Source organism: Netta rufina (genome assembly GCF_964035555.1).
Source record: "Netta rufina genome assembly, chromosome: 4".
Classification (NCBI taxonomy): Eukaryota; Metazoa; Chordata; class Aves; order Anseriformes; family Anatidae; genus Netta; species Netta rufina.
In genome coordinates, this window is record NC_140127.1 from 7936880 (window position 1) to 7949246 (window position 12367).

At 41.4% G+C, this 12367-nt stretch overlaps 1 protein-coding gene across 2 annotated transcripts; it reads left to right on the forward strand.

Annotated features, from left to right (window-relative positions):
* On the forward strand, nt 1-10783 carry TRMT10A (tRNA methyltransferase 10A). 2 transcript variants are annotated; one of them, XM_084286181.1, is made up of 8 exons: nt 1-40; nt 1005-1306; nt 2285-2447; nt 3610-3681; nt 4145-4219; nt 5218-5367; nt 6503-6608; nt 9373-10783. In XM_084286181.1, the coding sequence occupies exons 2-8, from the start codon at nt 1086-1088 to the stop codon at nt 9537-9539; spliced, it is 954 nt and encodes a 317-aa protein (XP_084142307.1). In that variant the 5' UTR covers nt 1-40; nt 1005-1085; the 3' UTR covers nt 9540-10783. The 2 variants fall into 2 exon arrangements, with proteins under 2 accessions (XP_084142307.1, XP_084142308.1); XM_084286182.1 differs by lacking the exon at nt 1-40 and adding an exon at nt 125-256.
* The last annotated feature ends 1584 nt before the right edge of the window (nt 10784-12367 follow it).

Here is a 12367-nt window from a genome sequence, read left to right on the forward strand (position 1 = left end):
CCTCCCTCCTCGGGCGGCGCGCGCGCGGGGCGGCTCGCGGGTACGTCCTCCCCCCCCCCCCCTCCGCACGCGGCCGTTGCCCCATGGAGGGGGCTCAGGGGCAGGCAGGGAGGGAGGGAGGCAAAATGGCGGCGGGGAGCAGGCTGCGAGCGGGGCTCTCTTTCCCTCCCTTTAGGCACCCACAGCTCGGCCCCTGGGCCTTGTAACGCCCCGTAAAGGAAACTGGTGTTAGCTGGAGCTCTGCTGGTTTTGTGGGGTGTGTTTGGTGGCTGTGCGGTTGTTGGCTGTGGAGGTGGGGTGCTCGCCAGCGATGCAGGTGCCTTTGGGGAATGGCACAGAGCTTGAGCAGCAGGGGGGTGCTGAAGGGACCTGTGAGAGAACAGCAATCGGGAGGGAAGAGAGCAGGGTTATCGCTTTAGTCAGTTCGGATGCAGAGCATCTTGCTGAGTAACGCTTCGTTTTATTCCTGCCCTTACTTGTAGTGCTGGCCGTGGTCAGTGGTTCTGGTTTGCAGAAGAAATAAAAAATAATTTTGAAGGTGTACAGCGTGTTCACAACACTTTCTGTTGTTGTTTTGCCCAAATAGCTTTTATTTCATATAGTTTCCTGAAGTGCTGATGCAAGATACATCAATGTCTTTGTTGCTTTGAATATTTGGTAATAGTTTGTGATGCATAGCAGTACAGCTATTGTTTTTTTTTCCTCTTATATTTAATCCAGTACGATTCCCTGCTTGTGTGTGGTTTTGTGTTCATGGTTTTTCATTAGAAACTGTTGAATAGCTGCTGATAATACGCAGAATTGCAGATTTGTTCAGAATACAGGTCACAATCTCTACGTTTTTTTATATATTAGCACTTGCAAAGGCACTAATCTTACTTTAAACAAAAAAGGTCCATCTCTTGTTTATGCTTTATTCAGGTTTGTGATAGGTGTAGAGTGATATTTGTCCTGATTGAACTTCTTGCTAATAAATCTAATATCTACTTCTCTATTTCTTACAGAATTGGCGAAAGAAAAGCTTGCTTTTTATGAAATAGCCATCACGTTTTAAGATACGAGTCAGTAAACCCAACCAATAACTAATGTCATCAGAAACGCCAACAGAAAGTCCAGAGGTGCCAACAGAAAACACCATGCCCCCCGACGTTCCTGATGTGGAAGGAAAGGTGAAGTCTAGCGACAGTCAAGTAGACAGACAGGTGGAAGGCTCAGATGAGGTAGAATGCCTTGAGTCCCTGTCCAAGAGGCAAAGGAAGAAACTACTGAAGCAGAAACAGTGGGAAGAACAGAAGGATCTACGTAGGTATGGTTCACAAAGTGTCGTTGCTAGGATTGTGTGTAGTAGTGAGATCTAACAGTAACAATGCATCAGCAGAATCTGTGTGTAGATTGCTTGAGCAAATCAAGGCAGTTGAACCAGTTTTCTCCCACACTAGGTTTAAAGCAGTAGTCACAGGCTGCTCCATCTGAGTATGAAGAAGCTTTAAAGGTAAGCATCCTCCCTTCATACTAGAAGTGTTCCTCAGCTTGAAGAAGATACCAGAAGGGATTCAAACTTGCTTATTATTGACTTGTAGAAAGGGAGAAGTTATATGTGGGCCGTTCCCCATTCCTTGTTGCTGTCAGACCCAGAGAATCTTGAAAAACACTGAATATGTTTTTCCCATAAGTTATGTTGATGAACAATCTGTTAAAAAGTTTTTGGAAGATGGTGGGTTTGGTGTTGCTTTGGTGTTGAGATAAAACATACCTGCAAGTGGGCTGATCATGGTGTATCCTTGTCCTGCTGAAAACAAAAGTGTTCCTCGCTGAAGTAGCAGCTGTTAAGAGACCTTAAAGTTGTCTGAAATCTACCAACTGCCTGCTACACTGGGAGAATAGGCTAGGAAGAAACAATTGCTTTGGATGGAAGTCTGACAAATTCTGCTTAGTGAAACAGGAGGTAAATTGTCCTGCACAGTTTTATTGCAATTTTGTGAATATTCGTGGTTGTTTCCATTAGGAGACCTGGTTCGGAGCACCATTAAATCCATGAGACTGTTGATTTCACTTGGATTTGCCACAGATGTCTATCTCTGTAGGTATATCCAGAACATCACAAGCAAAGCTGGGGTACATGTGTCATTACACTGTTAGCAAAACACAAATGCAAACAACAGAGAGAAGTTTAAACAACCACAATTATGGGCCGTCCACCTTGATCACAGAACTATGTGTGCATAACGTGTACCTCAGGAGATTTGGCTGCACTTTTTAAAGATTAATTTGTTTGTTTATTTAGACAGAAACGAAAAGAAAAACGTCAGAAGAGAAAATTAGAACGTCAGTCAAAACTGGACTCCAATAGTGAAGGGAGTGGCAGAAAGCGTATGCGAAGGGAAGTTGTTCCCAGTACTCTTCGCCTCGTTGTGGACTGCAGCTTCGATGACTTAATGGTGCTAAAGGTAAAAGAAATATACCTACCAAACGCAAATGTTGACGGGTGCTCCCGTGGCAGTGTTGATGCAGTAGCAGAGGATAGTTAATATTTCATATTATATTTCAAATATTTCAGATTGTGATGACTTCTAGACTTGCTCACATCAGTAGGTGAATTTTTCGGGGTTTTAAATATACCTTTTTGTAAGATGACTAAAGGTTTTGTTCACCTTCATGGTGATGTGGTCCGTTAGCTTGGTTCCAAAAACAGGAGTACAGGAACAGTTTGTGCAATGCCTTCAGCCTGATGATACATGCAGTTCTACCTCAAAATGGTTTTGCTAGAGAGGCTGCAAATGCAACAAATGCTGTTTTGAAAGGGACCTGAGGCTCCCAGCAGTGTTAGCAAGGATTCACTGAAATCAGAATTTTTAGCATGAGTCTGCTGAGCTTTTTCTCTCAATGACACCATAGGCAGTTGGGACAGGGCAATACAATTCAGCCCATGTCTGAAAGTTTAGAGTGGATAAAAGTGTATGTGAGATGTTTGCAGGATAGGTGAAAATGAGAGAGATCAGCGTGATATGCAGCTGCTGGTCAGGATGCTTGGTCTGCCATTTTTTCATCAAACACCTTTACAAGGAACACATGTTAAACTGCAGCCTCCTGTAAGAGTGCAGTGTTGGAGACAGACCTCTCTCCTCCCATACTGCTGCTGCCGGGGACTTCACCACCCTGCAAGAACACTTGAATTCAGGGTTTTGCAAAGCCTGTCTCACCTCTTGTTGACTGTAAGGTGGAGCATGTCCAGCACCCACTGAGAGTTGTTGCAGAGTGGTAAATTTACTAGATTCCTCAGATGAATTCTGAGTTGTGTTTCAATATATAATTAAACCTCGGTGATTTTTATGTTTTGTTTTGTTCACTTCATTGAACTACGCAAATCAAGCACATGCATGGAGGTGTCTAAACACACTTTTGTACAAGTTGCACGTTTCCATGTCAGCATAATCCCTTTGACAACAGCTCTTTTGTCTCATAGGGTCTGATGTCCACTCTCTTTCCATAGTCACTTTTGCCAGTTAAAAGCCTCCTTTTTCTCTCTTTAGCTTCTGACTGGCTCATGGTAAAGCATTTTGTGGTGGTCTGTCTGAAGGACTATGTAAAAACAAATTGTGTTGTGTACAGGATGTTAAGAAGCTTCACAAGCAAATTCAGAGATGTTACGCAGAAAACCGCAAAGCATTCCATCCTGTGCAGGTATGTCTAAACAAGCTGGGAACTGACAGTATTGCCACGTACAAAGTTTAAGAGGGCAGCTGTGCCACAAGTGGGGGTGGAAAAATAAAGAAGCGGCCTTTATTTAGCGTAAAAAAAAAAAAAATTACTTCTGTTGTACCTGACTAATTTTCAGTCCACATGTTATAAAAATTCACATTTGTAAAAGTATGTGCATGTCAGTGATGTTTTCATGCTACAAAAACACAGCTGATAGTCAATTTTGTCTGACAGACACAGAGGGGGGGGAAAAAAAGTGACTGCATGTATTTGTCTTTAAAATTGCCTCTACCTGTCTGAACGTGGTCTTAGGACCACTTTTAGCTAAATAGTAAGAGTTTTAGCTAATACTTAAGGGTAGAAAAAAAAAGTTTTGTGCAGAGTGGAAAAACATTGGCATGTTAACATTTCAGTTCTATGTACCTTTTTGTTGTTCTTTTCTAAGTTTTACTTGACCAGCCATGGCGGACAGCTGAAGAGCAACATGAATGAAAACGACAAAGGATGGGTGAACTGGAAGGTGAATAATTGACTGTTTCTGTTAAGAAGGGGAAAAGAAATCTTCATTGTGATTGTTAGCTAGGTTGTTTGCTGTGAAGGATCTGTGTGGTTGTTTTTTCTTCTTTTTTTTTTCCGTGGCATCAGAGCAATACTAAAAAAAATCTAGTGTGGCTCTAAAATAATGAAATAAATCAAGCAGTGCTAGTGAATCTAGATTCAGTGAATCTTGAATCTAGATTTGTTTTTTGCTTAAAAAACTCCACATATACAGTCTTCACGTGTTCTTATTGAACAGATACCGTTCTCTGATGGAATAGGCAAGCCTACCTTATTTATGCATTTTAGACAGTCATCTATCTTGACAGTGCTCAGTGTTTTTATTGGGAAAATACCACTTTAAATCATGATGTGACTCTCCTGCTGGCACCTTGCTATATTATATTGCCTTTCAACATTGAAGTGCTCTTTAGAGAAGTAGTTTGACTCAGTGTCAAGCTCACACTGGTTTTCCTTGTGACTCCCTGTTAAATAAGTGCTCCAACAAGCCTAAATAAGAATGCTTTGCATAAGTGAAAAATAGTTCTACTTCCAGCATGTTTTTTTTGTGAGAACTACTGTGCAAAAGCCTAACATACGCCTCTCCTACCAAGCAAGTAATGTTAATTTAGCATTTACTTCTGGCCTTGCCTTTCAGAAAGGTAGACTTGAAAATGATTGGGATCCCTTAGGGGACATAATGTAAGATCTGAAGGGAATCACAGGATCTTAAGGTTTTACAAAGTTCTTTTGGGATTTCAGAAAGGTTCTCAATTTTTACAAGCTGGTACGTTAGGGAGCTATAGTTGAGGCTGTGGATTATTTATGCAGAGCTCAGTCTGTGCTGTGTGATGTACTTATCTATGAATGAGAGGCATAGAGCAACTGCATACTCTTATTTTTCCTTCTTCTGTCTTGGGTCCGTAATCTTGTCCAGCAATTCATCAGTTGAATGTACCTTCTTTTAACTAATTCTTTTAGGATATCCAAATTAGAACAGAGCATTACAGTGAGCTAATAAAGAAGGAAGACCTAGTATATCTTACCTCAGATTCCCCAGATGTTCTCAGCGACCTTGATGAGAAGAAAGCCTATGTGATTGGAGGCCTGGTGGATCACAATCACCACAAGGTAAACTGTGGGTATGGTGCTTTAGAGCTCTTTTATTGGCATAAATGCTGCACGTATATAAACTAACAAAAAAAAAATAATAAGACAACTTCTTCAAAAAGATTTAATTCAAAAAAATATTTAAGGAAAACAAGAAAAAAAGCTTGCAGTGGTAGCAGTGGCTTGTGTTCCAGAGTACAGACATGCTGAGACTTTTTGGGATTTTATCTTTTCATTTTAAATATAGGAATGGAATTAATAACACCGCTCAGCTTACTGAGGGCCATATTTTCAGACAGAAGGGTTTGGTTTCTGTTCATGCACTTGTGTGTGTGCTTGTATGTGCACATGCCCAAAAATAGATGAAGAACAGCGCTTGAATCTTGTATGGCCTTTTTTAATGAGTTTGCCTGTCAGGAGAGTTTGGCTATGTAATGCACATGCCTCAGAGATCTGGTTCCATACCTGCACGTGGGATCGTGCTGTGTGGACTGGGAATGTCATGGAGAATGCAGCTGGGAAATTAAAGCACTGCTACTGCTTTTCTTCAGGGACACTCCTATGTAATTTCTGGTGACGTCTGATACTTCGATGTAATGCTAAAAAAAGGGGTGAATCTTAAGCCTTACCAAATGATACTTCAGCAGTTAGTCCACAGTGAAAGGCTAGGAGGGAGCTAAAGCATATCCTTTATATATTTATTATGGTATAATAAATATGGTTTACTCACTTTTCAGAGTATTTATTTTTTTTCCCTATGTTGGGTACAGAATTTGCTGGTTTTAAAAAAGAAAATTCTTTTTCCTTTTATTCTTCCTCTCAAAAAAATACCCAGTTAGTGTAACCTGAGTAATTGTTTATTTAAGCTCAGACTTGCCTTTAAAACAGATTGTGGCTGACATGTCCTAGAGCTGTGTGACCAGATTTTATTTACAGTCCTTCTGACCATACATCACAGTGTCACGTATTCAGGGTAGGAAGGTTTTCAAAGGTAGCCCTTGAAGCAGGTACAATCTTACCTGGATGTGTTTCTAAGTATCTTGTAAAGTAATAGCATGACAGTGACTCTTCCAAGGAAATGATGATTGTAGTAATCTGTATGCGCTGATTCAAAATTGTGATTCTCAGTCCAGTTGCTTTGGTGTCTTTCCTGCAGGGAATTACTTACAAAAAAGCTGTAGAGCAGGGAATTGGTCATGCACAGCTCCCCCTTGGAAACTTTGTGAAGATGAACAGTCGGAAAGTGTTAGCAGTCAATCATGGTAAGTTTTAAATCACAGGATAATTATATTACTATAAAATATACCTGCCATGTTAAGAATTTAAACCCTCAAAATGTGCACTTATTGTGCTGATTTTTTTTTTTTTTAATCTAATTGCCTTTGGGAATCAGTTATTTCCCTAGCCGCTAAATATTTTAGGTACTGTTAAATATAAATGTAGCTAAGGAAGTTCCCTACCCACTTAGAAGTGCACCTTCTATTCTGTTAACTTGTCCCATAATTAGTTCTGGCATTCTTATCATCCCAGCCTTGTTTCTAGACCTCATGGGTGAGTACAATGTTGGAAACCATCCCATGCATTGTATCCCCTCGGGGTTTAAGTGTATGTGATGATTTTCTTTCCCCTCTTGTGACAGCTTTGCTCAGCAGTAGCTGCTTAGGTAGGTGTGGACTGATCCATGGTATAAGCAGTGCTCCATCTGCTGAGCTTTCGCAACTGCATTTTTAGCAGGTTTCCTGGTTCAGATTGAAGCATACAATGATGTTTAATCAAGTCTTGACACATGCACCCCCTTTAATTCTTCTGTCTATTATTAAATTATCTTTTTGTCCTTAAACAGGGAATTACACAGGGAAAATGGGGTCATCTCAGACCTTCATGGGAACTACTTGTGAAAGTCATTTTTTTGCCTCTCTTTGTTTCAAGATTCTTTTTTTATTTAACAAGTTGCTTGATGATAACTTCAATTTCTGGAAAGGCCACTGATTGATTAGATGTGCATTGGCATGATACATGAAACTACAGATTTAAACATAGAGGAAAATACACCTTATAGCTTCCTTTTAATTGGATGTCCCCAGAATTAAAAGATATTACACGTACAATGGATTGGATAATGTATATGTTTCTAAAACATGATATTTCAATGTTCTTTACATAGACCAGCAAGGCTTTATGTGTTACTCATCAGAAGCTATGATAGCTGTAGAGTTTTACTGGAGTACTAGAGTTTTTCTGCGATAATCTTATGCTGACCTCTAGTGTCAGTGTTTTTGGAGGTTGTCTCCTACAGGTTTGAGCACTGGGTATAGATCAGATTGCCTACACTGAGGCTTTCATTTATATGCTTTACGGTCTTGCACGTGTTTCCTGTGCCAGATTTGTAGGCACCTGATTTCACTGCAGTTTAGTTGCTGAGATTTCAGATTAGGTAAGAGCCCTTCTAAAGCCCCTGCCCTTCTAAAGCATTCAAATCAGTGTGGTTTTTTTTTGTTTGTTTGTTTTGTTCTGTTTTTTTCTCTGTTATTTGCACTGAGATTTTTGTATTTTCCTGCGAACATGACTACCTCATTGCTTTGTGTAACGTGTAATTGCACGTGGTTTCTGGTTTATTTATTTTGACTTCTGGATGCCTGCTCTTGGTGCAGAAATGGAAGCTGGCAGAGCACAGGATGGGGCTTGCCAGATGAGACTTTGGGACCTGCCTGCTCACTGTGGAAATACCTCTAATAGGTGTGAATTTGGAAAATCCTGCAGAATAAATTAGTTGTTAACTGCCTTGATAGTCTTTGAAGCACTTTAATTAAATGGGGCCCTCTAGTGGTGGGAGATTGACAGCATCGTTAGCAGTGGAATCCACTTCTTGCTTCTTATTTTTTGATTTTTTTTAACCTTTCTTGGGATCACGGCCCCATATACCTCCACAGGCAGTTCAGTGCCTGCCTTGTCACGTTATAATGGCACGAGGAATGCATACATGTGTGAAATGTGCTAGAAAACTGACAAACTGTGAGATGAAACTTTTTCCACCTTGATCTGGAATGTTAAACCTTGGAAGATGTGAAATCAGTGCAAAACACAACTGCCAGTGTAGCTGAGAGCAACTGTTTTAATCTTCAGCTTTCTGTCCCAAGGCTAATACTTTGCAGTGTCTGTTACCGGACCACTATTGTTCCACCCCAGTCTGCAGTGATGTCTGTTAACTGTTTGCACTGCCTCTTCCTGTCCTTGCTTCGTATTTTTGTTGCTGTTGCAGCCCCATGTCAAAGCCCCTGTTGTGCTGTTGAAGCCACTCTCTTTCCATCAGTCCTGTTTTTGCTATGCAGGTAAAGGGAGTTCCTACACAAAGCAGATAACTTGCTCCTTGTACTCTTCCTGTTTCTTAAGCAACTGTTTCTGCTACAGTCTTTGGAGAGATCATATCTTCACAGTAGTTCTGAGGGGAATAACCTGTTTAATAAAATGGCCAGCTCTTTGATATCAGTGTCACACAGTCTTGTAAACTGTGGATCCTGGCTGGCTGTCCAGTAAGGCTGGATCCAGGAAACCTCTTGTAAATGTGACACTTTCTTGTAACTTGACTCTCAGTGAGTATGAGAGCTGTGCAGCTCCTCCCTTTCTGAATGCTTGCCTAACTCTGTAGGTTTTTTTTCTTCCCTCTTTAATTCCTTTGATCCTTTCTAGTATTCTGTCACTTGGCATTGAGAACACTTGAACTGGGTGCATTCTCTGAAGTCAGCATTCCCCAGTGGTGTTAATACTATTCCTGTAGCCTTGAGCCCGAGGAACGACCCTTATGCCCCAGATTTGTCATCCACGTCTGGTTTACTTATCACCATAGAGCCTCCTCCTGCCTTCTGTGCTACTGCAGAGCCCCAGCCTATGTTTTTTTGGGTAGCCTGGAATTTTTCTAAATAACCAAATGCACGTAAACCTCTGTAGAAATGAATGTGGGGGTGTGTTCCTATCAGCAGTTCAGTTAGCTACATGTAAAAGAGCTGATGGTCTTTCTTGACGTTGCAGTGTTTGAAATCATCCTTGCATACCTGGAGAAGAGAGACTGGAAGGAGGCCTTTTTCAGCGTCCTGCCACAGCGGAAAGGGGCTGTTCCTCTGGGAGAAGCCAACGACTCATCCACACGTGCTCTGTCTGAAAAAGAAGGTGAAGACAACGACTCTGACAGCAACTAGCCTTCAGAGTGAGAAGATGAGACGTGCTGTTCACAGGATGATAGTGGGACGTGGAGTAGTTAAATTCTGAAGATCTCCTGCTGCCCCTGTGGTACTGAATTGTCTCAGTGCTCAGTAGTTGGCTTAGAGCTGTTCCTGGACAGAAAGGGTAGAGACACGTGCGGTTCTTACCCTGAAACTTCCATCTTAAGAGCTTTAAAAAAAAAATGAATGGCAAATGCAGAATTTATTTTGTTTCCCAAGGAAGCTATTTTATTTATTTTCATGTTACGGTTTGTTTGGTTTTATACTTACAAAGTTGGGTGTGTTACCCAAAAGAACAAGTAATTACTATTTTAATGTGTGCACTCTTCTCCATATCAATTCTAAGGTTTCCTAAATGCAGTGCATGACAAGTATTCCTGTGACCTCAAAACCTGTACCACTAGTGCCTGTTGCGAAGTGTGCATGAACGTTAAGAAAAAATCAAGTTCTAATTTTCCTGAACATCTCAACAGATGATCACAAGCAAGGGAGCTGCCTTTGTATGCTGGGCTGCTCTCATTTGTACCTCTGCATCTAGTTAGTTGGGGTCAGAAGATGAAACACGAGTTGGGGGTTACGCCAGTGGTTAATGCTTCAGTTTGAGTGGGATGGATGTCTGCACTAGTGCTGATCGTGTACCTTGGTTGGCACTCAGTGCATGGTGAGTTGAGGTGACATGATTGCTTTTAGTGATTTATTGATGATCTTAGCAAAATTTAACCTGCAGTGTCAGAATATACCAGGGGTCAGGAACTCCTAGTTACAAGTCCTTGCTCTTCAGTTTCAGTGTTACCTGATCTGTCCCACGATTGTGTATTAACCGGAGTGTCTGTCAAATATTTTTTCTTTAAAAAATAAAAAGTCACAGGTTGTCTTAACTGTAATCCAATTTATTTTTATCTGATTTAAGAGCTTTGGCCAAGTGCTGAAATGGATGTCTTGGAGCTGTGGCTTCACTTCTCACCTGTGAGCCCTTCCGTAGGGCTAGCAGGGGGCGTGTTGGGTCTTCAATGAGTGCAGCCTCATGTAGCTTGGCTGAAGAGCTTAAAAATGTCATAACTCTGCTGGCTGAGCTGGAATCAGGGGGGTGATACAAATATGGCTCAGTTTGTGTCCATTTTTATTCCTTCCTCTGTTTCTACTTTCAAATCAAGAGTAAAAGTGGAGTCCCTACAGTGTCCCTATGGTCTGTAAAGGGTTGGCATTAAACTGGTCTTGAATTTCTATACATGGTGTACTTCTCCCTGTACTTCTCAAATGACCAAATAAAGGTCTTTTCTGTTAAAAGCATCGATTGTAGTTTTTCCCTCAAATAGTTTTTTATTGTTTTGTTTTGTTAGGCTACACAAAAATGTGATTTCTTTTGTTCCAGAAACTAGACCAGCTTTTTCATGCAAGCGCTTCTGGTTTTATGTCTGTAGCACGAAGCACAGTGTAAGTATACCTACCACGTATTGTTACACATAAATGTCACACAAATGCGTGAAGTGGTGAGTTACAGGGAGGTACATCTTTACAGCTAAGGTACTGCATGTTAATGTACACGGCACCTATTAAACCTAATCTAAGACTCTTCAGTCTCCAAGGTTTTCTTAAGAGTATTTAATGTGAGTGCCTCACTTTAGTAGACAAAAAGAGGACTTTGGAGACGTTCTGAAAGACTCCAGAGGCATTTTAGGGACTTGTTCTGCTGACAAAGCATTTTTGTTCTGTGAAAGAATTGTGTTGCAGCTTAAGACGCAGCCTGTCTTGCATATGCAGCAGTGAAGTTAGATAAAAGTACATGCATGCACGTGCATATATTTTTAAATCAAACTTCATAGATGAAGTTTACATATCTGGACAAATTGGAAATGTAGCCCTGTATTTGCTTTAATCTGCAGAATCAGGAGGATTTGCACATTGTTACAAGACAAGGTAGCACTGACTGGGAATGTCTCTTGGCTCCTGCTTTTCTGTCTTGCACATTGAAATTCAAATTAAGGAATAGATAGCCTGGGGTGCTGCCTTTGGGAGGCTCCTAGTATTACTCCACAACCCCACAGCACCTGAGGGACCAGTCATTGCCTGTTCATACCACTGCTGTCTAAATCACTAGGTCTTCATGTCCTCTCTGGTGCCTTCCCCAGTGATTTCTATTAGTGCCGTGTCCTGGTTCCCAGGTGAGAGGGAAGGAAGTCCCCAGTAAGGGACAGGTACGAGGTCTGAGCCGAACAGAGTGAATGGGGAGCCATGAGCTATATGTATTTGGCTGTCTTGCAATGTGTCTCATACTCCACTTCTCAGTATATTTAGTCTATTTTTATCCTGATGAAGAGAATACCCATTATTTTCCTGTAGTTTAACATATAACTGGTGTATAACTCAGTTCTGGCTTTACTGCTTGTTGTGGAGATTTTACATGTTGCATGGGCCAGGTCTGCAGTGACAGGGTCACCTCTCTGAAAAGGGGCAGAAATTAAATACTTGCAGAGGAAGATCGGTCTGCCACCCGAGCGCTTCACAAAGCATTCAGAAGTACTGGACAGTGAAATTAGCGTACTACCCGATCCTTCTCAGTAACAGCAGGCACTTCCAAAAGACTGCAGACTTCCAGCTGTTCGTGGCGGGGACAAGTGATAGTTCAGAAGATGGGGCACCTAATTATACTGCAGAATAAAGAAATGCAGCTGCCTCGCCAGAACGGTCGTATGAGGATCTCCCTCCTTGCTGCACCCCGGTGTGATGGTAGGAATCTGCTCCGGCTTCTTCTGTTAGAGAAGTCAGTCACTACCTTTTTTGCCATCCCCTGTCTTCCCAACATA

Coding starts and splice junctions, on each gene's coding strand:
- TRMT10A (XM_084286181.1), top strand. CDS start 1,086: ATGTCATCAGAAACGCCAACAGAAAGTCCAGAGGTGCCAACAGAAAAC. Junction 2,448..3,609: donor ATGACTTAATGGTGCTAAAG/GTAAAAGAAATA, acceptor TGTTGTGTACAG/GATGTTAAGAAGCTTCACAA. Junction 5,368..6,502: donor TGGATCACAATCACCACAAG/GTAAACTGTGGG, acceptor TCTTTCCTGCAG/GGAATTACTTACAAAAAAGC.